At 47.7% G+C, this 22925-nt stretch overlaps 10 protein-coding genes across 10 annotated transcripts; 4 read left to right on the forward strand and 6 right to left on the reverse strand.

Annotated features, from left to right (window-relative positions):
- Positions 1-35: 35 nt before the first annotated feature.
- On the reverse strand, positions 36-780 carry PGRI_053220 (uncharacterized protein; the record flags this gene model as incomplete). The annotated part of the gene is made up of 2 exons (XM_040793035.1): positions 36-647; positions 703-780. 2 exons carry the CDS (start codon positions 778-780, stop codon positions 36-38), a joined length of 690 nt encoding a protein of 229 aa, XP_040645002.1.
- Positions 781-2176: 1396 nt separating this feature from the next.
- On the forward strand, positions 2177-2817 carry PGRI_053230 (P-loop nucleotide/nucleoside kinase family protein; the record flags this gene model as incomplete). The annotated part of the gene is made up of 2 exons (XM_040793036.1): positions 2177-2285; positions 2345-2817. 2 exons carry the CDS (start codon positions 2177-2179, stop codon positions 2815-2817), a joined length of 582 nt encoding a protein of 193 aa, XP_040645003.1.
- Positions 2818-3401: 584 nt separating this feature from the next.
- Positions 3402-4562, forward strand: PGRI_053240 (uncharacterized protein; the record flags this gene model as incomplete). Its single annotated transcript, XM_040793037.1, has 1 exon — positions 3402-4562. The coding sequence occupies one exon, from the start codon at positions 3402-3404 to the stop codon at positions 4560-4562; it is 1161 nt and encodes a 386-aa protein (XP_040645004.1).
- Positions 4563-5931: 1369 nt separating this feature from the next.
- Positions 5932-7399, forward strand: PGRI_053250 (fungal specific transcription factor domain-containing protein; the record flags this gene model as incomplete). The annotated part of the gene is made up of 3 exons (XM_040793038.1): positions 5932-6465; positions 6520-6812; positions 6868-7399. The coding sequence occupies 3 exons, from the start codon at positions 5932-5934 to the stop codon at positions 7397-7399; spliced, it is 1359 nt and encodes a 452-aa protein (XP_040645005.1).
- A 588-nt stretch (positions 7400-7987) lies between these two features.
- Positions 7988-9865, forward strand: PGRI_053260 (Major facilitator superfamily domain, general substrate transporter; the record flags this gene model as incomplete). The annotated part of the gene is made up of 9 exons (XM_040793039.1): positions 7988-8064; positions 8125-8199; positions 8252-8305; positions 8359-8429; positions 8483-8595; positions 8641-8694; positions 8745-8851; positions 8893-9169; positions 9257-9865. 9 exons carry the CDS (start codon positions 7988-7990, stop codon positions 9863-9865), a joined length of 1437 nt encoding a protein of 478 aa, XP_040645006.1.
- A 581-nt stretch (positions 9866-10446) lies between these two features.
- PGRI_053270 (ankyrin repeat domain-containing protein) lies at positions 10447-11934 on the reverse strand (the record flags this gene model as incomplete). Its single annotated transcript, XM_040793040.1, has 1 exon — positions 10447-11934. The coding sequence occupies one exon, from the start codon at positions 11932-11934 to the stop codon at positions 10447-10449; it is 1488 nt and encodes a 495-aa protein (XP_040645007.1).
- A 168-nt stretch (positions 11935-12102) lies between these two features.
- Positions 12103-15676, reverse strand: PGRI_053280 (Aminoglycoside phosphotransferase; the record flags this gene model as incomplete). Its single annotated transcript, XM_040793041.1, has 5 exons — positions 12103-13868; positions 13952-14022; positions 14523-14565; positions 14622-14649; positions 14945-15676. 5 exons carry the CDS (start codon positions 15674-15676, stop codon positions 12103-12105), a joined length of 2640 nt encoding a protein of 879 aa, XP_040645008.1.
- Positions 15677-17851: 2175 nt separating this feature from the next.
- PGRI_053290 (uncharacterized protein) lies at positions 17852-19453 on the reverse strand (the record flags this gene model as incomplete). The annotated part of the gene is made up of 2 exons (XM_040793042.1): positions 17852-19097; positions 19146-19453. 2 exons carry the CDS (start codon positions 19451-19453, stop codon positions 17852-17854), a joined length of 1554 nt encoding a protein of 517 aa, XP_040645009.1.
- A 1018-nt stretch (positions 19454-20471) lies between these two features.
- PGRI_053300 (putative quinol monooxygenase) lies at positions 20472-20829 on the reverse strand (the record flags this gene model as incomplete). Its single annotated transcript, XM_040793043.1, has 2 exons — positions 20472-20758; positions 20808-20829. 2 exons carry the CDS (start codon positions 20827-20829, stop codon positions 20472-20474), a joined length of 309 nt encoding a protein of 102 aa, XP_040645010.1.
- Positions 20830-21061: 232 nt separating this feature from the next.
- On the reverse strand, positions 21062-22626 carry PGRI_053310 (bifunctional AAA family ATPase chaperone/translocase BCS1; the record flags this gene model as incomplete). Its single annotated transcript, XM_040793044.1, has 2 exons — positions 21062-22426; positions 22486-22626. The coding sequence occupies 2 exons, from the start codon at positions 22624-22626 to the stop codon at positions 21062-21064; spliced, it is 1506 nt and encodes a 501-aa protein (XP_040645011.1).
- Positions 22627-22925: the final 299 nt, after the last annotated feature.

Raw genomic sequence — 22925 nt, forward strand, 5'->3', positions numbered from 1 at the left:
ATAACCCAACTCAGTCCTCGAACCCCCTAACGCACTTATAACGCAACCATAACAGCCACAACAGCCGCAACCCCAGCCATCACAACACCCCCATTCACAGAAACCCCGACAGCAGCTCCCTGGAAAGGCGAGAACCTAGTCGCATCAACCCCAGCCCCAGCCGAAGCCGAAGCCGTCGCCCCAGTCGAAACAGTCACCCCAACCGAAGGCGTAACGCCAGCGGAAGGCGCCATCCCAACCCGTCTAACCGACGACGCCGGCCCATGTCCCCTCACAGAACTCGACGAAGCCCTTGCCACACTAGACGACGGCGTCGGCACACTAACCGGCACCTGCGAGACATGTCCAGCCACACCCGTACTCGTACAGCCACAATCTGTGCGTGTCTCAGTCACATAGATAGTATATTTTGGATCCCGCTTAACAGGCTGCATAGGTTTTCCAGCATGTCTGAAGGCGGGCTTTGCTTCGTGACTGCTGGGACATAGGGCTGATGCTAGTGTTGAGATGTCGAGACCTGCGCAGGCTGGGGTGGAGGTTGTTGTTAGGGATTTGATGGCGGATTTATTGGCGCAGAAGCATTCTTGGGAGGTTTTTTCAGTGCAGGGTGTGAAGGAGGATTTGTTTATTGTGCCTATTGCGGCGCTCTATTTGTTATGTTAATATTTAACTTGGGGTCTGGGGCGGGGTTGGTTGGCTTACGGCGCACTTGAGGTAGTCTGCAGTTGATTGGGCCAGGGCGCTGGCGATGAGGATTGGGGCTGTGATAAAGTAGCGCATTTTGGACTTGGATAGGATGGTAGACTTGGTCTGTGGATGGAGATGGGATGAGGATGCGGTGCTTTATCTAGGGCTCTGGTGAGATATTTAATCCCTTCGCCCCTTAATGGGGGCGCTGGAATTATGACGTCTAGGAATCTGACTGTAGGATAGATAGTGCTCTTGGAGATAAGCTTCTGGTATTGTTGATTCGAATCCCAGCCCCGCGTAGGCTTGGTTATCTGTTCATTGTGCTGGAATGATGGAAGAATGTGCCAGGTACCATACCCCTCCTGGTTTCTCACTGGGTCGGTTATATTCCGGGGAATGTTGGTGTCACAGATCAAGGGACAGTCTCATTTTTCTGTTTCATGGGTCTTTATTGGATAAAATCAGGTTACAAGTTCATTCGAGGGTGTCTAAATCTATTGCTAGAATTGAAATGGATTGGTTAGGGCTATGACGGTTGCACGTGATATCAAGAGGAGTACAGCCACTTCAAGGTATTCAGTTGCGCTATCTAGGTTTCTACTTTTTTTTAATACTTGAGGAAATGCCATCGTGGTGTATCTTCGATAGTGTGTATAATCTGAGCAGATTTAACACCAACAAACATGCTTGACGTGATATAACCAACATTCATTGAAATAGCTAGCTAAGCGTCACATTGTTAGAATAGTCACTTACAACATTACAGGCCGCATTTCCGACTTAGTAGTTACTAGCCACGGAAAACAATTTCAGTCATAATTCCTCACGGAGGTTTATAACACTCCATCGGATTTCCGGTACATCTTAAATTCTTTCTTTCTAGTGAAATATGCAAGCCATAGCTATAGTTCCTTTAAGGCGGATGATGCTTGATTGAGCCATGACGGATATGTTGAAGAAAGATTGAAGTTAAACTGAGCATCACCCGAATTTAAGTTACAATATTCAATGAATGATTTGGGTTATTATAAGAACTCCCGAGGACAATAAATACATACCAGGTTGCAAGATCGGTCTGTCTTAAAAAGTGATTTCAGGTAAAATACTAGCCTAGGAGGTTGGTGGAGAGAGTTTCTTAGCATTGCATAGTGAGAGGCAAACTCTTCCTGGTCCATCACCCTATTGGTAAGACAAAGTCTTGGATGATGTTCTTTATCAGTGACATGGCATAGGTGAAGGATGTTATTAATCACTAAAGGCCGATGTTAGCCGTGCCAACCTTGACGATTAATGTGGGATATAGCAGACCTGTGGCTGAATGGCTGTCGGGATAATTCAATGAGTCATGCCATGAGCCTCCAAGGCGTGTCATGCGGGGTTTAACCTCCCACCCCCTCGAGCCCGCTAAACATTCAACCAACTGATTCCATATTTGAGTTCTCATCATCGATAACGAGAAGATAAGTTGTTCATCCAGCTTGGGGAAATGGCAGGACCTACACCAACCTTCGATACACCCGAGGCGCTCAGCCCCTTTTTACGCCGCACCGATAGTGATCCTCGACCTGTTGTTCTAATGACCTGTGGAATGGCAGGTAAGTAACGCAAAATCTAGCGACAAAGTTTGAATGGATAGTTATTAATGCTATTACAGGCTCTGGAAAGTCATCACTTTCTAAAAGGATATTATCAAACCATCCCTCTTTCAAACGGTTCTCAATCGACTCCCATATATACATCAAATATGGGTTATATGGTGTTGATTATCCAGAAGATAAATACAGCGGATATCAAGATGAGGCCGAGAGCGCTCTCCGACATGAATTGGTGCAGCTACTTCGCCAAGGCTCGCAGGATGCAATCCTAGATTTCTCCTTCGCATTTCAGGAGACTAGAGATGAATGGAAGAGGCTGATCGAAGAGTCTGGGGGCCGGTGGGTGCTTACGTATCTTGATGTCGGTGGTGATGAGTTACGGCGGCGGGTCAGGGCTCGGAATCAGTTTGCTATCAAAGATGGCGACTCGGCCTTTTTTGTGACAAACGAGATTCTAGAGAGTTTTCTTGCTGGCTTTGAGAGGCCTACCGGTGAGGGCGAAATCGTCTTACAGCTTGGTATCGTATCTTGAACAAGACCCAACTCACAGGAAACTTCTGATCAGTTGGCCTATAAACCTGATATATATAAACAGCATAATATCTGAGGACCACTGAAGCTGTGGCGAATCAATTTAGGCCACTCTTCCGCTAACCTGCAACTGAAGAGGCCAGTGTGCAGGCCGCGCGACTTGACTCGGTTTCTAATCATATGGTCCATCTTAACAATGCAAGGTGAAAAATATTGAAGGTGAGAGTGAGAGATATTGAAGGTCAGAGTGAGAGATATTGAAGAATAGAACCATAATAAGAAGATAATTTATAGGTCAACAATAGGAAACGGAAGATTGAAATGAGTAAGACAACAATATACAGCCCTGGAGGTAATCAACGGAATCCATAGATGGTCGCCGTCGCCCATTTAGGAAGGCACCAAAATCGCAGACATTAAAACCAGGACCCTCCCTTTCCCCAACTCTCCTGTCCTTTTTCCCCAAACAACAACAATCATCGTTCTGATTTCTACACTACTACTAGTTTCGTTCAACCGATAACTTAGACCAAGTTCAGTTCCCTCACTTTCCCCACAGCATAAAGCTTTTGTTTTCTTAGCAAGATGGTGCAATCTCCGAAGTTGAAGTCAGCCGCAAAGCAACCTGCGGCCGAAATTTCAAGCAGCATCCCCACATCATTCCCAGCCAAACCAATCTCGACGATAAAGCTTCCCGGGCTTCAAGCAGCGCTTCAGAAAGTAGCTTCCGCACGGGGTAGGTTTCATGTGCAAAAGATTGCCATATTGGTCCGGTGGGAAAACGATGACACTGGTGCAGAGAATGACCTGGTGACAATGGAATCAATTCTGAAACCGGTTGGGGTTCAATGCAATAGATTTGTGATCTCAAATTCGGACACAAAACCCGCCTGGAGTCTTAAAGAGAAGACGAACAAACTCCTTTCACAATGCGTCCGGTCGTCACTACCCTCTCTATTCGTTTTCTATTATGCTGGTCATTCTGGCCTGTATGATGGTGCTCTATACTTCACCTCACGCCAAAAAAAGATTATATGGAGGTCTGTCAGTGGTAATCTGGAATGTGCACAGTCAGTTGATTCTTTGGTTATACTGGATTGCTGCTATGCGGCCGCTGAAACAAGGCTGCCTGACTGGACAACGAATATTCATATCATGGCAGCGTGTGGAGCTCATGAAATTGCGTCCGATCGCTCGAATCGCGCTTCGTTTACCCAAAGGCTGTTCCGCGCTATGCAAAACTTCAAGGGCCAGGAAAAGTTCACAACAGCTGAGTGGTACCAGCAAGTACAACTGGAGAAGCCTAAGAATTGCCCCCACGCTATGTTCGAAATGTTAAGCGGCACCGGAACAGTTAGCCTTGTATTTAGTGATGCTAGTCCATCCCGCCTCCCTCGGCCAATATCTGGAGTGAGCCAAAAGCACGTGCTGGTGAAGTTGACGCTTGAGGGGCAACGAGAGCCACGAGACATTGTGGCTGGCTTTTCAAAAGCTATTGAATCACTACCGCCGAATATGAAAGTTGAGATCCGCGATGCATTCGAAACAGATGCCTCCGTTTTATTCATCCTGCATATGTCATGGGAAGGGTGGGTTCTGTGGACCAGCGTTACACACTTAGATTTCGTTGGTGTAACTCTAGGCCCTACTCTAATCGCCCGCGCAGCGATTCCCCCTATCCCAACCTCTCAGGAGAATATCCTCCTTGAAAACCTGTCTCTGAAGGAAGATAAATCTTCTTTCTGATATTTCTCTTTCGCCTCGCCTGGCTCCATTTGCACTTTGCTCTGTTTCGCTTTTGCTTTTGTGACCTTTCGGCCCCCGTGACCTGTCAAGTCACGCGGTTGATGTGCCCTTTAGTCTAGTCTTAATCTAGCATGATAATATCATCATCTTCCCTATCAGAGCTTTCCTGCTACAGCTTTGCTCTTACGTGTCTTTTCTCCATACTTACTTTTCTCTATCTTCTTACGATAGTTGAATCTCATTTCATTCCTACCGTATAGTCTTCTAACACTAGACACGAGACCAGAATTGAGCTGCCGAATCCATAGCCATATAAACTGTTTCAGTATGTTCAGCATGCAGCATGCTAAGTAGTAATGTTGACGAAGCAAAAATGAATGAGAGATAGAAATTAAGTCCCCTGATAGAAGACCGGTACACGTGATGCATCACATAATTCAAGAGGGCTGACTCGGGTGTGTGTCTCCTGGGGTCCGAGGTTTCTAAGGTGTTGCGGTAAAATCCCACAAGTATACAGTTTAATCTTCAAAAAAATTTAACCGGTGTGGATCGAGATCTTATGGAAAACCAGCTGTTAAAGATGGCCACTCAGGGTTTGTTTTTTTTTTTTTTTTTTTTTTTTTTTGTTTGGAAAAGGGGGTTTAGGGGGTTTTTTTTTTTTGAAAAAAAATTAAAAAGTGTGGAATAAAATTTTTTAGAAAAACAGATGTTAAAGAGGGGCGCTCAGGGTTTTTTTTTTTTTTTTTTTTTTTTTTTTTTTGCTGAGAAATGAGGGTCTAGGGAGTTTTATTGCTGGCTTTGAAAGGCCTGGGAGGGTGAAGTTGCTTTACATCTTGATATAATAAACAAGGCAGGGCAGTAGGGCTATAAGTAAGGGGTTGGACCTCGGGAGCCTGCATATTCTAATTGGGCCTAGCCGGGCCCATGACAAAGCCCAGGACGAGACCTGGCGGCTGACTCACTCGTAACCTTGGATGCATCGGACTAGCTCCGAGGTATTTACTAGCATAGGCGAGAGATTGAAGCTGTTAACTTCGAGATCGCATGTACGATGAATCGCCAATCAGCATCCCGAGCCTCTCTAGCATGTTGGCCATGCCGGACTCAGCATCTCAAATGCGACGCGGCACTCCCTATATGTGCACGATGTCAAACCCTAGCGAAAGCATGCTCATACCCCGAATCACGACGTAGCGGTAGATACAAGGCCGCAAATTCCAGAAGAAAGCAGCATACAATATCATGCCTTGCCTCTCATGTGCTGACGCCGTCCGATACACATCCCTCCGTGCTTGGAGAAGATCATGATCACTCGTCATCCCCCACCTCCCAAATACCACGAGACGTGGCCATCGAAGTCGAGAACAGTATGGGCGCAAACAACATCCTGTTGGACTTGTACTACGAATACTTTCATTGCAGCCATCCATTTGTACTACCGAGGTCCAATCTTCAAGCGAAGCTAGCGTCGGAATGGCCCAGCCTACGGGCGCTGCTCGCGGTCATGCAATATATCGGTTCATCTTACGCCTCCGGGGAGTCGTCCCTGAGAAGAGAGTGCATGCCGGACGAGGAAAATGTTGACGTGGTGGACGGGTTCGTAGTTCAAACGACGCTGTTATTAGCATTAGCCAAGAGCATGTGCGCTGAGCGGGCTGCCTCCGAAGTGCTTCTGGCAAGGGCCATCGAGCAAGCCAGGCTGATCGGCATGCACACCAAGGATTTTGCCGATGTCGCCGCCGCAAACGACCCTGTGCTCGCCGAGAGCTGGAGGCGGACATGGTGGATGCTTTACTTAGCCGACCTGAACTTTTCCGTAATCCGCTACGACTTCATTACATCGATCCATGATACCAATCACGATGTCGACCTACCTTGTGATGACCTCGACTACTGCGCTACGGTAATACTTTTTCCGTGTGATATATTTTTTTATTACTGATCAGTAGAGCCCTAGGATATCTCACGAACCACAGCCTCCTCCGCCGATTACCGAAACCAAGAGTACGCGCTGGAGACCACGCGCTTCTCATCATTTGCATATCTTATCGATGCAACGCGCATTTTTGTCTGCTCATTGAGAGTAGCAACTCAATATGAAACCCCATCGAAGGCGGAACTTCTCTGTAGCGACTTGGAGGCTTCTATCGTCGGCTGGTTCGTCATGCTTCCGCCCGATAAATGGGAGCTTTCCGTACAGCCTGATCTCCTAGATCAGCTCATGTTCCAAGCTCACATGATGATGTACACGTATGCATTCCTCCAAGGGCCAATGCTAGAATCGATGCTTATACTAACAAAATAGAGCTATGGCGTATATCCATCGGCCATTGTCGAACCTTCAATACGATCCCGCGGAAGACTTCTCAAGCTGTGGCTCACCTCCACGACCTCTAATCCCCAGCACGATAACTACCGGTGCGTTCAATCATAGAACTCACTCGGAGAAGCTATTCCAAGCCGTCCGCAATCAAAATCAGTGCTTGATCCTGCTGCCGCTAGGTGCCGCCCAGCTTTCACCCTTTCTCATTTGCATGATATCATGCTGCACTATTGCCTACCTGGTCGCCTGCAAGTCGAGATTCACACCGGATGAGGTCGAGGTGGCACGGTCGCGTATACGAGTCTGCCTGGGTACGCTTAAGCACTACGAAAATATCTGGCCTAGAGCCAAGAACATCTTGCATGAGCTGCGAGTTATAGCCAATGCTCTTATGCGAGAGGATGACGTCCCTCGGGCTCCAAGTACCGGGTTTGATCTGCTCGAAGAACAGGATACCATGGTTGCCAATATATTCGACGGAGAGTGGTTTCATGCACTAGGAAGCATGACCTGAGGCAATTACTTTGACTATATTTGATAAAGGTTATTTCGGGACACCCATAGCCACATAAAAGTAGGAACTATGATAAATTATGATATTCAGTGGTGCAAGTCCACGTACGTTATGTTTCAAGGTGTCGCACTTTAGAAATGTGCCCTAAGCCACTCGTAGGTCAGCTCCCGCCTAACCCACGCAAACTTGGAAATTAATGCCGATGTGGAATAATGTCACAGATAATGCTGGCGGCTCTATTCCTGTGCACGAATAATGGAGCTTCGCTAAGTTCGGTGCTCTAGCATTATTATGTCCTAGGTGGGCGTGATAATCCCGAATATCCTAAGAGTGGGTCATTCCAACTCCGATGTTGAACTAACCCCGAATTGCCTAACCGGAGATTACCTCTGGGGAAAATGAAGGAGAGAATCAAATTTCTCTTATTTAACAGCGTAACCTGCAGGGTTGTGTCAATTCAATTATCACGTTCGTGAAGTCGATACAGAGAGAAACGACATGGCGCATCTCTTTCGGACAACAGCGCTCGGTGCATTTGCACGACTAGTTACTAGGAACAAGATCCTAGCATTTTCAAGTGAAAAGCATATGTACTGCACCAGCGAGAACCCCAGCTTGACTGAGAACAAGGAGGCAAATGAGCAATCTTTGATTCCAGTGACATGGTAAGGAACCCTTCGTCTTATTTATTGGCGCCGCGACATGCATACTTACATCGCAAATAGGGTCTCTGATGAGGATTCAGAGAATCCTTATAACTGGTCGGCAACAAGAAAGGTGGCAGTGACAACACTTATTTGGTGAGATATACAGCTCATTCCGCTAGCAGAATGCTAATCGATGTGTTGGCAGCATCTACACGTTCACGGTGTACTGCGGGTCATCAATATACGTCCCAAGCGAAGAGTACGTTAACATAATGATGTGGACAAAGAAGTTGTGTTGTTGACTCTACACAGACAGGTAATGGAAGAATTTGGCGTTTCTGAGGTCGTCGCCTCCCTGGGCCTGGCTCTCTACGTCCTCGGCTGTGGGTATTCTTAATCTATCTTTAAATGGTAAATTACTAATTTGAGATTTTAGATGGCATGGGACCCCTCCTCTTCTCCCCACTGAGTGAGATCCCGCATATCGGCCGGAACCCGGTCTACATCAGCACATTTGCCATCTTCATCATCCTGTCGGCCATAGCCGGGGTATGCAGAAACTTCGCAGGGTTTCTCGTCGTTCGCTTTTTACAGGGCTTCTTCGGCAGCCCCTGTTTGGCGACTGGGGCAGCGTCCCTAAGTGACATGGTATGATCGACGGCACCCATAACCATACCACGGCTAACCGAAAACTACAGTTTTCTGTCATATACATGCCGTACACACTGGTAGGTTGGTCCGGTGCCATGTACTGCGGCCCTGCGCTTGGGCCGTTGCTGTCCGGATTCTCGGTATCTGTCAAAGGGTAAGACTCTCGTATATCTAGCTGCCGGAAGATACTAATAGGGAGGTTGCTAGTTGGCGCTGGTCAATGTGGGAGATAGTCTGGCTCGCAGGCTTTGTCTTCGTTCTGCTTGTATTGTTTCTCCCCGAGACATCGACGCCGACACTGCTATTCTACAAGGCCAAACGTCTCCGACAAGAGACTGGTTCCGACCGATTTGTCACCATGGATTCTATGCGGTCTAAGGGGACCTCGCGCAGCCAACTGGTAAAGCTTGCTCTTATCAAGCCGTTCGAGATCACCCTCAAAGACCCTGCCATTGCGTTTACGGATCTTTATGTAGGTTACACTTGTTTCACCTCACTGCTTGGGCTATCCTAAGTATTGCGATTCTTGGAGATCACGATTTACTGATGGGATACTTAGACCTCTCTCACATACGGAATCTACTACTCTTTCTTCGAAGTCATCCCCATGGTATATCCTAAAGAATACGGTTTCAACCTTGGCGAGACAAGCGCTGTGTTCGTCTCCGTCCTCATCGCATGCATCATCGGCGCAGTTTGGTATTGCATCTGGTACCGTGTCTTCGTCCAGCGCCGCTTCCAGCGTCTCGGCACTTTTGACGTCCAGGAGACCTTTCTGCGCCCCGGCCTTGTTGGTGTGCTGGGCGTTCCACTCGGCATGTTTCTCTTCGGATGGGCGGCGCGTGCGTCGGTTCCCTGGCCTGTGCCGACACTCGGTGTCGTCTTGTTTTGCGGGTGTTCATTTGTTGTTGGACTGGGCATCTTTATACATCTCCCCTTGAGCTATCCGGAGTACGCGGCGAGCCTGTTTGCGGCCAATGATGCATTGAGAAGCGCGTTTGCAGCGGGTGCGGTGCTTTTTGGGCGGCCTCTATATTTGAACTTGGGGGTGGGAAAGGGTTGTACATTGCTTGGGGGATTAAGCATACCCCTGGTGATAGGCTTTTGGTATTTATTCATGTATGGGGACAAGTTGAGGAAGAAGAGCAAGTTCACTGTTCATGCGTAGACGGACCTATTCCCATTATTTATTGTCTATACCAACCTGAAGCTATGATAGCCCGTTGTTTTAATGCAGTGAATATTTGCCCGGTGAGGCGCCTTTACGCAGTCTCATAGATTAGTAGGACCTAGTGGATCTACTTGATATTTACGAGCTTCAGTTTACACTACCCGAAAAAAGGCACGCAGTAGTGGTGGGAGAAGTAAATGAACATTGTAGCTGATCACAATCGCCCCAGAAGGACGCATTCGAAGCTGAATTGAGAGGATTCTGCTGGGCAACAAGTTCATGTTTCTAGCTGCGCTCAAGCCGTCCCCACATCTTTCCGTCACTATCGCTCCCTTGGCCCTGCTATGTGAGGATAGTTTAGACACTTGTTCGGCCTAGCCATATTATACGCCAATGATTGTAGCCATCTAGCACTCCAGACCTTTCTTCTTTGACTCCGTGATCAGATCCACAATGCTAGTGTACCCACGTTCCATTGCGTACCACATGTGGCATCTTTCCAATATCATCTATCGCGTCTGGGTTGACCTGACTGGTGTCGAGCAGCCGTTTAACGACAGTGTCATGGCCGTCCTATGCTACATATAAAGTGGTGTCCGTTTATCGTGGTCGTTTATATCTTGCTTAACTTTTCCACTCTCGAGAAGCAATTTGACAACACTGTCATGGCCGTTCTCTGCTGCATGTGATAGCGGTGTCCGTTCATACTGGTCCCTTCTATCTGGTTCGACTTTACCAGTCTCGAGAAGCAGTTTAACAACAGTATCATGACCATTCTGTGCCGCCCATGATAACGGCGTTTCATGGTAATTATCCGTTGGGTCTGGTGAGACGCGAACATCTCTTAGCAACAGCTCAACTACTTCGTGGCGACCTAATTCTGAGGCGTATGATAATGGTGTCCTTCGAGCATAATCCTCGGAGTCTGGGAAACTTCCCCATTTCATCAAGTCTTCCACGATAGTGATACTTCCACTTTCTGCCGCATGCGATAGAGGTACTCTGCCTATTGCGTCTCGAAACTCCGGTTCGCCACCTAATTCGAGCAACGCAAGTGCCACCTCCGCCCATTTATATTCCGCCGCTAAGCAAAGGGCTATCCCTTTTTGCACTCTTGTTGTCTCGGATGCAGGATGGGTGACAAACAGTAGCGCAGTTTTCAAGGAGCCCGTTTCCATATTGTCAAGGTCAGCATCGCTAGCTTGATGCTCCGAAAACTCATTCGCAACAAGGAAATAGCGATCAATAACTTCGCGCTCCGATACCGATTGGCCACACTTCTCGTGGAGCCAACAGATTCCATAAATGCCAAATGTCCTCGAGGTCTTTTCTATCAAGGCCCACCGGTATAGCTCACACAGATCAATTGTTGCTTGCTTCACGAGTTTATCTTCCGAGCCCGGTCTATTGTCTTCACCTTCGTCAATCACGTGTGTATAAGAATTCTGGGATCGCCTGCAGATATTCCATGCCCATTGTAGCACCTTTTCTGCCTTCACCCAATTCTTGCGTTTTCGATGATGATTTGCGCTGTCCTTTGCTGCTGCTAAGGCACTCGCTGCAGATGGCACCCCGAGCCGAGGTAACAATAATGGGATCACACAAAGTTGAGCTTCCAATTTTGAGCCCAATTGCATCTCCGTGAAAAGTGCAACAATCTCAGACACCAGGCCGTTCTCAAGCCTAATCGATTCACCTTCCTCGACATAAACATCTCCACAACTGTCTACAATGTCAAGAATACTTGTGAGAAATGATGCAAAAATTTCCTGAGCACAGGATCTCACAAGCGAACCTGCCATTGGGGCGGACCAAATGTTCAATCGCTCCGAGTTTTGACTCTGCGGCAGATTCGCGGTTTTCCAACCAAAGAAGCGAATACGTGGTTGAGTAGGCTGTAGACCTTGTACATGATTGCTGTAGAGATACATATCCGTCACACCCGAATTCGTCGATATTGTCCACACAGCACTCGCACCATGCAGGTCAGTGAACGGAGAGCGAATATCGGATTTCGTGATGCTTTGAATGTCATCGCCAAGCCATATCTCTAACTCCGGTTTCATGATCTGGTCGGTCGGAATGATACGTCGTGCCCCGATATCATTTGATGTGGATCTTGTGTGATCAGTCCATGAGTCCTTGGTCTCTATCCTCACGTCAGACTTCAACGACCAGACCCATAGGCCGAGGATACCTTCTAGCTCTCGTTTGTTTTTGAATACCCAGGGGTTTCATGGGGCGGCGAAATCTTGGGCGAATTCCAAGTAAATTGTGTGCGTCTGGCGGGCGGATTCCTTGTAAATTGTGGGCGACTTGAGTATCAGGCGTTCATTGGTTTGGTTGCCAAGAGCGCAATCGATGCCCCAGAAGATAGATGAGGCTGTCTCCCACTCCTTCTTGATCTTGGCCTTCGAAAGAACTGTTTTGATGGTAGCCTCAATCAGCGCAGCTATCTGTCGACTCTCGCTTCGGACCTGCACCATTTCACTCTTGAATTCCCTCGCGGGGGCGGTGGATGACGTAGATTGATCCGTGAGCGCCGCAAGCCGGGTTCGATATGCCAACAATATAGCAGCAACATTCCAACGATCGATAGAAGACGGTTTCTCGGTGCTTAGTCTGTTCTTGTCAGATGCACCACGGAGTCTCCAGAAGGACCGATATTGATCACCGGGGCTTGTCGGAGTAGATGATAGGATCCGCAAGGTTGGATCCCGGTTTCTGATGGGCTTTTCAAGGAGATCAAGGCCAATGCGCAAGGCGAGCCAGTCGAGTTCGTGGCCAATGACCTCGTCCGGAAATGTGGCGAAACAATCGTCCTTGGGCTCCAGTCGCTGCATACGGAGCATAGCCCGAGCTATACTCATAACCATGATCACGCCTAACTGAGCGACAGAGACCGATGAATGTATACCTCTGAGGCCGGTAAATTGTAAGACAAAGCCAGAGATCGTGGTCCCAATGGCTACCCAAACTCCAAGCTTCGATTCATTGGACACGTTCTTCCTCTTCGAGGTTATGTATTTCTTGAGTTTATCGCCAGAGACCGTGTGCGAAAAAGCATCAAATGTTTGATCGCCAATGATTTGACCGCCGGGCTGTATCCAATACATAGATGATTTGTCGGGGATATTTTCTTGCCGGCACCAGACATCCTCGTCAGTGCTCTGGCCAATGAGAAATGCGCAATGAAACATTCCACCACAGACTAGAACAGTCCCGATGATAACAAGGGGGCATGCATAAGATTCTGGGGGCTTGTGATCGTTGCCCCATCTCAGGTAATACGTCGCAAAGCCAGCGAAAACCAAAACTCCAACTTGCAGAACAAGACCAAGAAGAGCTATTGCGTAGAAGACATGCTTCGATTGTTTCTTGATTCCAATGTTAAGGGAGAGGTTCGGAGCAAATGTCGTAAAAGATGTATGCGAATGCGATTTGGGGGCAGACTCAGGGTCAGGCTTCTTCTCCACTGTTTTTTTCGCTCCCCACAGCGCCATGACTTTGTTTTTCCATAGTGCGATGCTGTTATTGGGTGTTTCTTTTCGCCATAGTGCCTTGCCTTTATCTCGTTCAAGGTATTGCTGAAACGTGTATATACCGGCTGTGTCGTCTTGTGGATCGCTGAAATCATGATCCGGGTCGTGGACAACCTCGAGAATTTTTGGACGGCCAAAGACGCGCGCAATACCACCACTATTATAGAGCTCACATACATCCCGGCTTGTCGAGGTGCATAGCTCTGCCTCCGCGTTGCCTGCTCCTTCTTGAGCTCTGCCGATAAAGGCGCGTAGTGACGGGTGTCCGCACACTCGAATTGCAGAGACCACCCCTGTCAAGATGCCCATGGGGGCCATGGCAAAGATAAAGTAATCAACTACATTGGTACTCTCACTAAGGTACTGTTTCGTGATCTGCTCACCAAAGAGAGAGAGAAATGGCGCGAGGTCGGTCGCGAGATTGTTCGAAAAGTCATCCCAGCCGCCTGCGTGGGCCACTGGCAGAGCAACGAAGATCGTGAATAATGTATATGTGAGCGTTGTTCGTCAATGCCTGTCTGGGTTGTGGGCAGAGTTGCACCGGCAATATCGTCCTTTGCACCAGGGTTCTGTTGGGCAAGTTTTTCACGGCCGTGGAGCTGAACTATCACCCTGCTGCCAAGAATATAGGTATGGATGCATGGTGAATTTGCATGAAGCGTTCAGCTCTGTTGTCTCATTCGCCAGCTCAGAAGGTCCGATTGGATATGAACTTGCAGGGGCTCTGATCTTCATTACGGAGTATCCGCCTGTTTGCATTGCTGACGTATCACCAAATCACCAAACCCAAGCCAATGTTATTCGTCGATGTGCAAAAACAAAGAATGTTTTGGATCGAGTTCCTTTATGGGAGAAGAGAAATCGACATCCCCGATTGGGATGGAACCATCCACCCGTGGACGGATCCATGGCGTACCAGATCTTTGTCATTTTCAACCATCCCCAATTAGGAAGTGGTCACAATGTTTTGGATATTATCTGCAATATTAAAATTCAAAATTTTGATAAAATTTTCATCGACGAGCTTTAAAAATAAATATAAACGGGATTCTCAAGTGAGGAAAAAAACAAGAAACCCACAAAAAAGATATCGTCAGCACTAGGACTCGAACCTAGGTTCACGAATGAACAGCATATCGGGAATGTATTGATTCGCTGCGGGGATTATTAGTTACTGATTGATGAATAGATTGTGTTACGGGGTTACTCACAGTGCTGCGCCTTAACCACTCGGCCATACTGACATGATGATTGGTTACTGTTCCAACATATCAAACCATGTACTATAACTTTGAATGAGGCTGAAACTACTTTGAACCTGAATCACATACTTCTTAATTGACAAGGTGCCCGACTGAACTAAATCGAAAGCAGGTGTTAGATTTTCTCGCCTATCTATGAGCTGGTATCAGAGACACACGAGAGATGCCAGAGGGATCAATCATCCATTTTCTCCATATATTCCAAGGTATACATAGTCATCTGGATCCCAAGCAAGAACCCTTGTTTCCATCTGTTCAAGCTTCAGACTCACATATTTCTCCAGATCTTGCTTTTCTCCAGGTTCCAACATATCAAGTCTCTGCTTCCAAATCTCGTCGAGGTCAAGACATGTAGTCCCGAAAAATCGCTGGTCAATCTTCTGCCAATATATCGCATCGAAAGCGAAATTATTCCTTGCAGCATACACAATCCAAAAGTCCCCTCTCTCCCAACTCTTTCGCATCGGACCAGAAAGGCGCTGACTCTCTACTATCCGACCAGTCCGAATAGCCTCCTCTTCGCAATTGATCATCGCCTTGAGAAATGTCTGCAGCGCTTTTTCGTACTCGGTACACCAGTCATCAAGACCCTTAGGCCAGTATTCCGGCTTTTCGAGAAGAAGCCACCAAGGCGGTGCATGGGTGAATTCGACGGGGGCGGTATATGTAAACTCCCAGTCTACCACCCCGGCGATAGTTTCATCATTGACCAAAACATTTTCTGGTCGGAAATCGTCACACCAAAGTGGGAATGGCCCAGTCTCATAGGATACGGATCCCCATTTGTTTCTGAGCTTCTTATCCTGAACAGGCTTTCGGAAGAGATATCTTGCCACAAATTTACGTTGGCAGTCATCCTCCGAGTCAATAGAATCATTCCTCTGGCTTATAAGGTGCGAAATGTGTAGCTCTGCCAGAGCTTCAAAGTACGACGACGCTGTATCGTACGTGCTGGTTGGTAACTTTGACTGGGGTACCGTCCCCAGTTGCACAATTTCGTTCATCGAATAGGATAAAGGACGGTGCAACGCTTTCCACATTAAGTCATCACCCTGGTCAAGGTCGGGGACCCTATTCGGCTCAAAGAAAGTGTATATAACGCAAGGACGATGTTGGCTAGATTTCCATAGAGAGATTCCAGTCTAACCATGCTGAGATCAGGATTAAGTACTGGACGTACTCCTATCAGACGGCTTCCTGGAATCTCAAGAAGGTCTCTCATATTTCCTGTGTGGTCGATATAGGCCATAATGATGAAAGGAGCTACCTTTTGAGGGACTCTCCTTTTTCGGCCCCCAGTGAGAGACGTTCGGCACTGGAATTGGGATTTTATCAGAATCCTTGGTTTTGTCCAAAAGAAATCGCATGGTAGAGACTTCATTACGGATCTTTTCTTCGGGAAACATGATAGCTCCAGGTAAGGGGAACCGGATAATCACACCAAAATTATCCGTGAATGTCATCCGAAGGCTGGTGTTGAAACCCCCCGTTTTGAAAGGGACGAAATCTTGATGTTCACGAGGTCGATAGTGCTTGGAAAGAAAGACTCCAATGTCATTGTAGGCATCCTCTCCATACAGAATATATGACCAGGAATCATAAATGTCCGTGCCTTTTTTCCCAGGCAACATCATCAAAGGGCATACGTGGTTTCATTGTTATTAAGTCATATGAATAAAAGCATAATCAGCTGGAGAGTTGTTTGACTTTTTGAAAATGATGTTGGAGATGGAATGACATTAAGGGGTTACCAAGACAGCCTTTAAATATATACACTTAGCGCCCGACAGCATGCCAGTTGATAGATCTATTTTGTACCTAGCCCTAGTAAATACCAGCCACCAATCAAGTGCCCCTAAACAACGGTGCCCAAATTCAAGACGTCCTTTCATACTCTGTATAGAACAGATGTCGCTTGCTATCTGCTTTGATATTTATATACAACCTTGTTGCCAAAACAATAATTATCCAAAATATGAAATGGATATATAACTTTCAGAGCCGAAGTGTGACATGTTACAAGATATTTTCTCCTATGCGAATGCCTAACAGATGAAACAGTCCAAGGTTTGCTAATAGCGTGAATTAATCACAATTTTGAACAACGTATTTTGCAGGTCTGTGCCTATGCACTCCATCAGGCGTTGGATGGATCCAGCTTAGAACTCGGAGAGGCAATGGCCACATGTAGTGCGATTCCTTGAGAATCCCTCTTCGTCTTCAGTGTCAAACTACGACTATGTCTCTCCAGTGGCAGGCTTACGGAGGCTATGAAGGAAGAGTAGAGAGAGTGTGTGAGTTACATAACTCTAGGGAACATAACAAGACAAAGAAATTGCCTTGTAGATTGTGACGTAATTCCCACAAACCACGAGGTCCAACCCGCATGTGAATTCCCCGCCTAGGCAGCCTCGGTGCCGCTTCTAAAATATCGGTGCCGCCTTAAGCCCGCTTCGGGCAGGACCGCCCGCTGCTTTACCATAAATGGGGGGGCCGCTTTAACGCCTGTCAAGTATATAAAGCCATCTCTGAGGCCTGAACCTCTTCTTCTTCTTTTTTCCCCACATTCTCTTTGCCTTTTGGCTTAGATCAAGTGTAGTATCTGTTCTTGTCAGTTTAATTGCTGATACTCCTACCTCCCCGGTAGGATCACTGATTATTCTAATATTTGGACCTCGCGACTTGGCCTCTGTGCTTGCACACGCCTCGTTGCACAGTGTCACTGGGCTCACACTACCCCCGGTCGACGCGACTCTTCTCTCATCAAGTATTTGGCTTGTCCAGGTGTTTGGAGACGGAAGGCTCTTTAGATAGAACCTAGGAAGTGTGTCCAACTTGTGTCACCTCGCCCTACCTATAGAGTAATACCCCAAAACCCTCCTCCCTTTGCTTCCTTCCACATGTAGCCTTTAGACTAGCCCCTTCTCGTCCTCATCAACACAGTGAAGCTATTCACAACCCCGACAACTCCCACATCCCAAAAAATGCAACTCTTTACGCGCCGCTGAAATCAACAACCTACACCTCATTTACATATCCCTTCAGTATCATTATCGCAAAGAACTTTCAAATTGGGTATAACTATAGATCCAAGACTAACTCACTCGCTTCCAACCGTTCCATAGAAAGAAAAAAAAACCAAAGTGACCAAACATTCAGAGAGTGAGTCCAAGCCCAGCTCAGAACTTCTCACTGGTCACACAACGTGTCGATTTAACCAATAACCAAGCCAGGATCTTCACAATAAGCGTCAATCCCTTCACAATCAGATCCAAGCCAAAGAACAGTATACGCAGGATACTACGAGTAACCCCAGGCAACTTCTCTCCTTCTCGCGACGAGCTCTTCCCATATCGACCATACTTTTCCAAATCGAACTCCTCAACCACGACCTGTCGGGTTTTATTCTTCTTAGAGTCCCGGGAATTCTCTTCAGGCTTGGAAGAGGATCTCTTCCAGAATTTGAAAACACTTTGCTTTCCAGAGGCGGACTTCTTCTGCGCAGATTTAATCTTCGCAGCCAACTCCATGCTCTCTGCCGCGTCTTCGCGCTCAGCAACCGTCGTAACAAGTTTACCCTGGAACACAGGCATGGAATAAGGCCCGGGATTATGGGAGGTGGGTGGTCGAGATGACTTGGGCGATCCAAGCACCATGTCCGCGAGGATAGGGTTCGTAGCTTCATCTGAGACAGCAACTGCCAGCATTGCAGCAATGAGGGAGTCGATAGCGTATAGAGAAGGAATCGTAGCAATAACAGCAGCGGGTGAAATTGAAAATGTCTTTGTAGCGAAATCCAACGATGCGAGCGGTTCGTCGAAGTCCGTGACGGGCAGAACGGACGTCCGTAGGTTAGCAGCTTGTTGAGCGGCTTCCATTGCTGTGGATGAGACCGGACCAGTCACAATTATTGTTGGTGGCTGGCGGGGAGAGGCATCGCTGGACGGTTTGGAGACCGTGATGTGTACCATTCCTGATGATTCGGAGCGCACGGGGGAGAGTGGGATTCCGGCGGCGCCGACAAGAGCGGGTGGGTTGTGTCTTGAGAGGTAGGGGTGTCGTAGCTCGTATAGTCGTTGATGGCGGTTCCAGGAGAGGCGGCAGGACTCTTGGGCTGCGGCTCGTTTGAGTGCGTCTGTTTCGACTTCTGCTGACTCGGCTGGAGTTAGGTGGTGTTGTTTGCTGATCTCTTCGGCTTGGTCTATGGCTAGCATGGCTGCTAGTCTGGAGAAAAGGAGGGTGACCAGTCCGTCGTTGGGGTGCTCGCGGCGTATGCGGTCTTCGAGGCTCATCATCATGATTGGTACGTCGTGGTTTGGTCGGGAAGGATCGCATCTGCTTAGGGCGAGTTCGTTGGTTGAATATGTTTGTAGTGTGTAGAACGGGTTCTGAGAGTTCCCGAGGGTAAATGTAGCTGGTCCCGTTCTATGAGCTGTTAGTATCTGCGCATATGTGAGAGGCGTGTCATCTTACTTTGTCATGCGTAGGTTCAATGTTCCAACAAGATCTCGCGTTCTCTGGCCATTGGCCGTCTCCCATAACATCTTCAGTTCCTCCATGGATGAGTATGTAATCTCCTCGGATTCCAAAGCACCAGTTGGGAAGTTGAGCACACTCGCAGGGACAGTCTTTGGTCCGAGGACATGGTCAATCTCAGCATTGGTCGACAGCGTGAGCTTTGGAGGTTTCCGGGAAGACTTGACAGGCCGTGGAGGCTCTGGAAGCTGTGGTTGATATACTTGTTGATTGAAAGGTAGTTTTGGATCGAACTGAGGAAACATTGATCTCATCGGGACTGAAGAAGCAGACGATTGCGATGATTGCGGGGAGACGGTTGTTGCCGTAGTGTGGTGGCTGCTACTGCTGCTGTATTGACTGCCGTGTGAAGGCTGCGCCTGATGATTCTCTCTCTTGGCTTGACGGTTCTGACTGTGCATGGACTGTGGAGATTTTGAATCATCACGCGATCCTCCCGCCGTAGATAGCGGGGATTTAGATCTTGAAGCATCTGGAGATGGAGTACCCTGAGTATCTTCGATAATCTGAAGCAGCACAGATTCAGTCTTGCCAGGATTCTTAATCTCCTCAAGAGGGATTGATCCTGACTCAGATGTAGCTGGCTTTTTCCCGGCTTTGCGAAATGGATTGTTAGATCTCTTTACCTCTGGCGATGGAGGTGGAAATAATTGAAATTGATTCATCTTGATAAATAGAGTATACTACGAAGAAAAACAAAGCAGAACGCGAAAACAGGGGGGGTTCTTGAGATATACCCCCATTCTCACCATATCCAAGCCAAGTAGATGTGTGACAACCCTGCTTATACGGTGGGCGCTTAACCAATTAGGGATGTGATTGGCCCCCATCCTGGGATGGGCACATTCAACTGCAGTAGCGGCGCTTCCATGCAGTTTGATGATTGGTGTTTGGATAAGGGAATCTATATTTATCACAATCCGGGGATTATATTGGTTGGTTATTTTTGCACTGAAGAAGTCGGAGAGTAAGCTCGTTTGACCCTGTTAGTCTTTCGGCTCCGGATTTTATTAAAATTGATGTATGAAAGAAATTAAAGGCTCACATAAGAGAATTTAACTCTTCAGAAGCGGTTAACTGAGGTTGCTATATGGTACAGCATCGAATGTCGTATCCATGCCGTCCGTCCAAAAAGCGGTCTCCATTACAATCCTCTGATATTTTAGATTTCAAAGCGACCTTGCGAGGAATTCTAATAGGATGAAATGCAATAGGGAATCCAGTTCTATTTTAAATTCTTTTCTCCCATACAAACGGGGTAATTTACATGGTAGAGCCCTCCAACTCCTCCAGCCGGTGCATATCCATAGGCTTCTCCAACAAAGGAATCACATAAGGGTCGAAAGTCTTCCAGTAAGGGTTGTTGAGATGGTACTCCTGCGACGATTCCTGGACGTAACGCTCGACGATTGTAAAGTCCTGCTTGTCGAAAACAGACTGCATCACAAACCAAGAGAGGGTTTCCTTGTCTTTCGAGTAAACATTAGAGGCTTCGACAAGCTTGGCCTTGAGCTTGGAGATGGACTCCTCATCCGACTTGGCGCGGAGGTCTACTACTGTGAGTATGGGAAGTAAACAATGAGAAGGGGTATCACATACGAACGACGATTGTATAAACCATGATGTGGATGTTTTAGGATGAAGAAATAGATTGAAATTGAGGGGTAATGAGCTCGGACAGTTCAATTAAATGTTGCATATTTAGTCACTCGGTGAGAGAAATAATGTGGAGCGTAAAATCCCCGAGATTTGCCCCTAGTGATTCCGTTGATCTTCGATAAGCTTATTTCCTCATTTTTGCAATCCAGATGGATGTCTATATATTTTAGTCTTATTTACATGATAGTGTACAATTACTCGTTCTTCCCTTGGTCCTGACCCAAAGTCTCAGTGTGAACACTGTGGGTCAAACCCTCAGCCATAGATATCGCACCCTCCATGTCACCCTTGTTATACAAGAATAGGCCTTGAAGAGCAGCTGCGCTAGTTTGAGGAGACTGATCAGGCTTGTTGCCCGATTCATCTTCAATCAAGCCAAGCTCCTGAAGTCGATTCAAGAAAAGTTTCCGATAAACCCCATCGGTATCGAGATCGGCATAAAATCGATCCCATAGGCAGCCGACCTGGTAACGAGTCACTTCGCCCAAACGGACAGTCATATCCACACGTCCAGGACGGACCAATGCCTCATCAAGTCGTTCAACGTGGTTGGTAGTAAGGAAGATGATGCGCTCCTCTGCACTAGCGACTCCGTCAAGTGCATTAAGCAGTCCCGAGAAAGTCACATTGGCCCCACGATAACCATCTGCATCGCTTTGCTCACGTCGGTTCGAGAACGCGGCATCCACATCTTCTAACAGAACCAGTGTTCGGTTTGGAACAATTGTGAGTAGGTGATTTAACCGGTCATCGGTCAAGCCACGCTCACTCAGGTTCAGAATGGCAATGTCGTAATCCAACTCGCCCGCTAGTGCCTGGATGAAAGAGCTCTTGCCGGTACCCGGAGGACCGTACAAGAGATATCCTCGTCGGTATGGAATTCCACGGTCGTGGTACCACGATGAACTTGAAATGAAGTCTTCCACATCTGCCACAACCCGTTCCTTCACTCCCTCGTGGAGAACAACCGACTCCAATGGTCGCTTCCGGCGCGGATTTCCAAATGGTTTCCACTCAGTACCCCAGCTGTTATAGATTGTCGTCTTTCCTTCGTGGCCCTTTGCGGCGTATGCGTGAGCTTCGGTGAAGAGCTCCTCAAAAATGTGGCGTTGAGAGTAGAGGGTGGTGAGGGTGATTGTCTCCCACGGTTTTCCGGTCTGAATATCGCGGGACTTCGACTCGCGCATACGGTTGACAAAGACAAACGCATTTTTGTATCGTAGAACGTGCTTCCCGGGCCCTGGAATCAGCGAAAAGTGTGTATGGATTGCTCCGTTCGAATGTTCGACCTTCTGCGTTTGGATGGAGAGGTGGCGCATGCCAGGTGTGAGTTTTTGGAGGAATCGGTCCATGTAGGTAGAGGTATTCGCGGCAGCTTTGCCTGCGTTCAGCTGCGATTGTTGGTAGAGAGTCATCCAGTGTAGGAACCACGGATAGGAGTCATCTTTAATGCTGATCTCGACATCCACAAGCATCCGCCGGCGGAGAAGAGCGGCGCCATGTCGAACGCCTTTCTGTGCCAGAGTCAATCCAGCTCCGAGACCTGCAAGACCGAATCCCTAGTAAGAAAACAATATTAGCATATCATTTCGGGTCGAAACACTGGGAGATCTCATACCGCTGTGAACAAGGGATTGCCCGTTAGCTGCGAGAAGAGACTTCCGTCGCCTTTCTGCGCCGACTGTAGCGCCTGTGTTTTCTGCTGCAGAATCAGGTCGCCCGCAGACGGCGCAGCACTAGGGACCGCATTTGGCTCCATACCAAATCAACAGTGTCGTGAAGGTCGCGAATGTCGTAGAAGATCGATAAGACCAGATATCGGAGTTACGACGGGCCGAGAATTTGACGTATCCACGGGTGGTGCCACGGGACAATCCATGGGAGTATCAACAAGAACATTCAGGATAACTACAACCTTCTACATAGGCGGGATTGAAGGATGAGAAATATACACTTTGTTTGATCTACAATTATTCTATATGGGAGCAGATGTATGAGTTGACACTTCGGTGTGGTCCCAGATTTCACATGCGGCCCCCGAATGTCGGAGATATCGGA

The sequence above is a fragment of the Penicillium griseofulvum genome (genome assembly GCF_001561935.1).
Source record: "Penicillium griseofulvum strain PG3 chromosome Unknown contig_84, whole genome shotgun sequence".
Lineage (NCBI taxonomy): Eukaryota > Fungi > Ascomycota > Eurotiomycetes > Eurotiales > Aspergillaceae > Penicillium > Penicillium griseofulvum.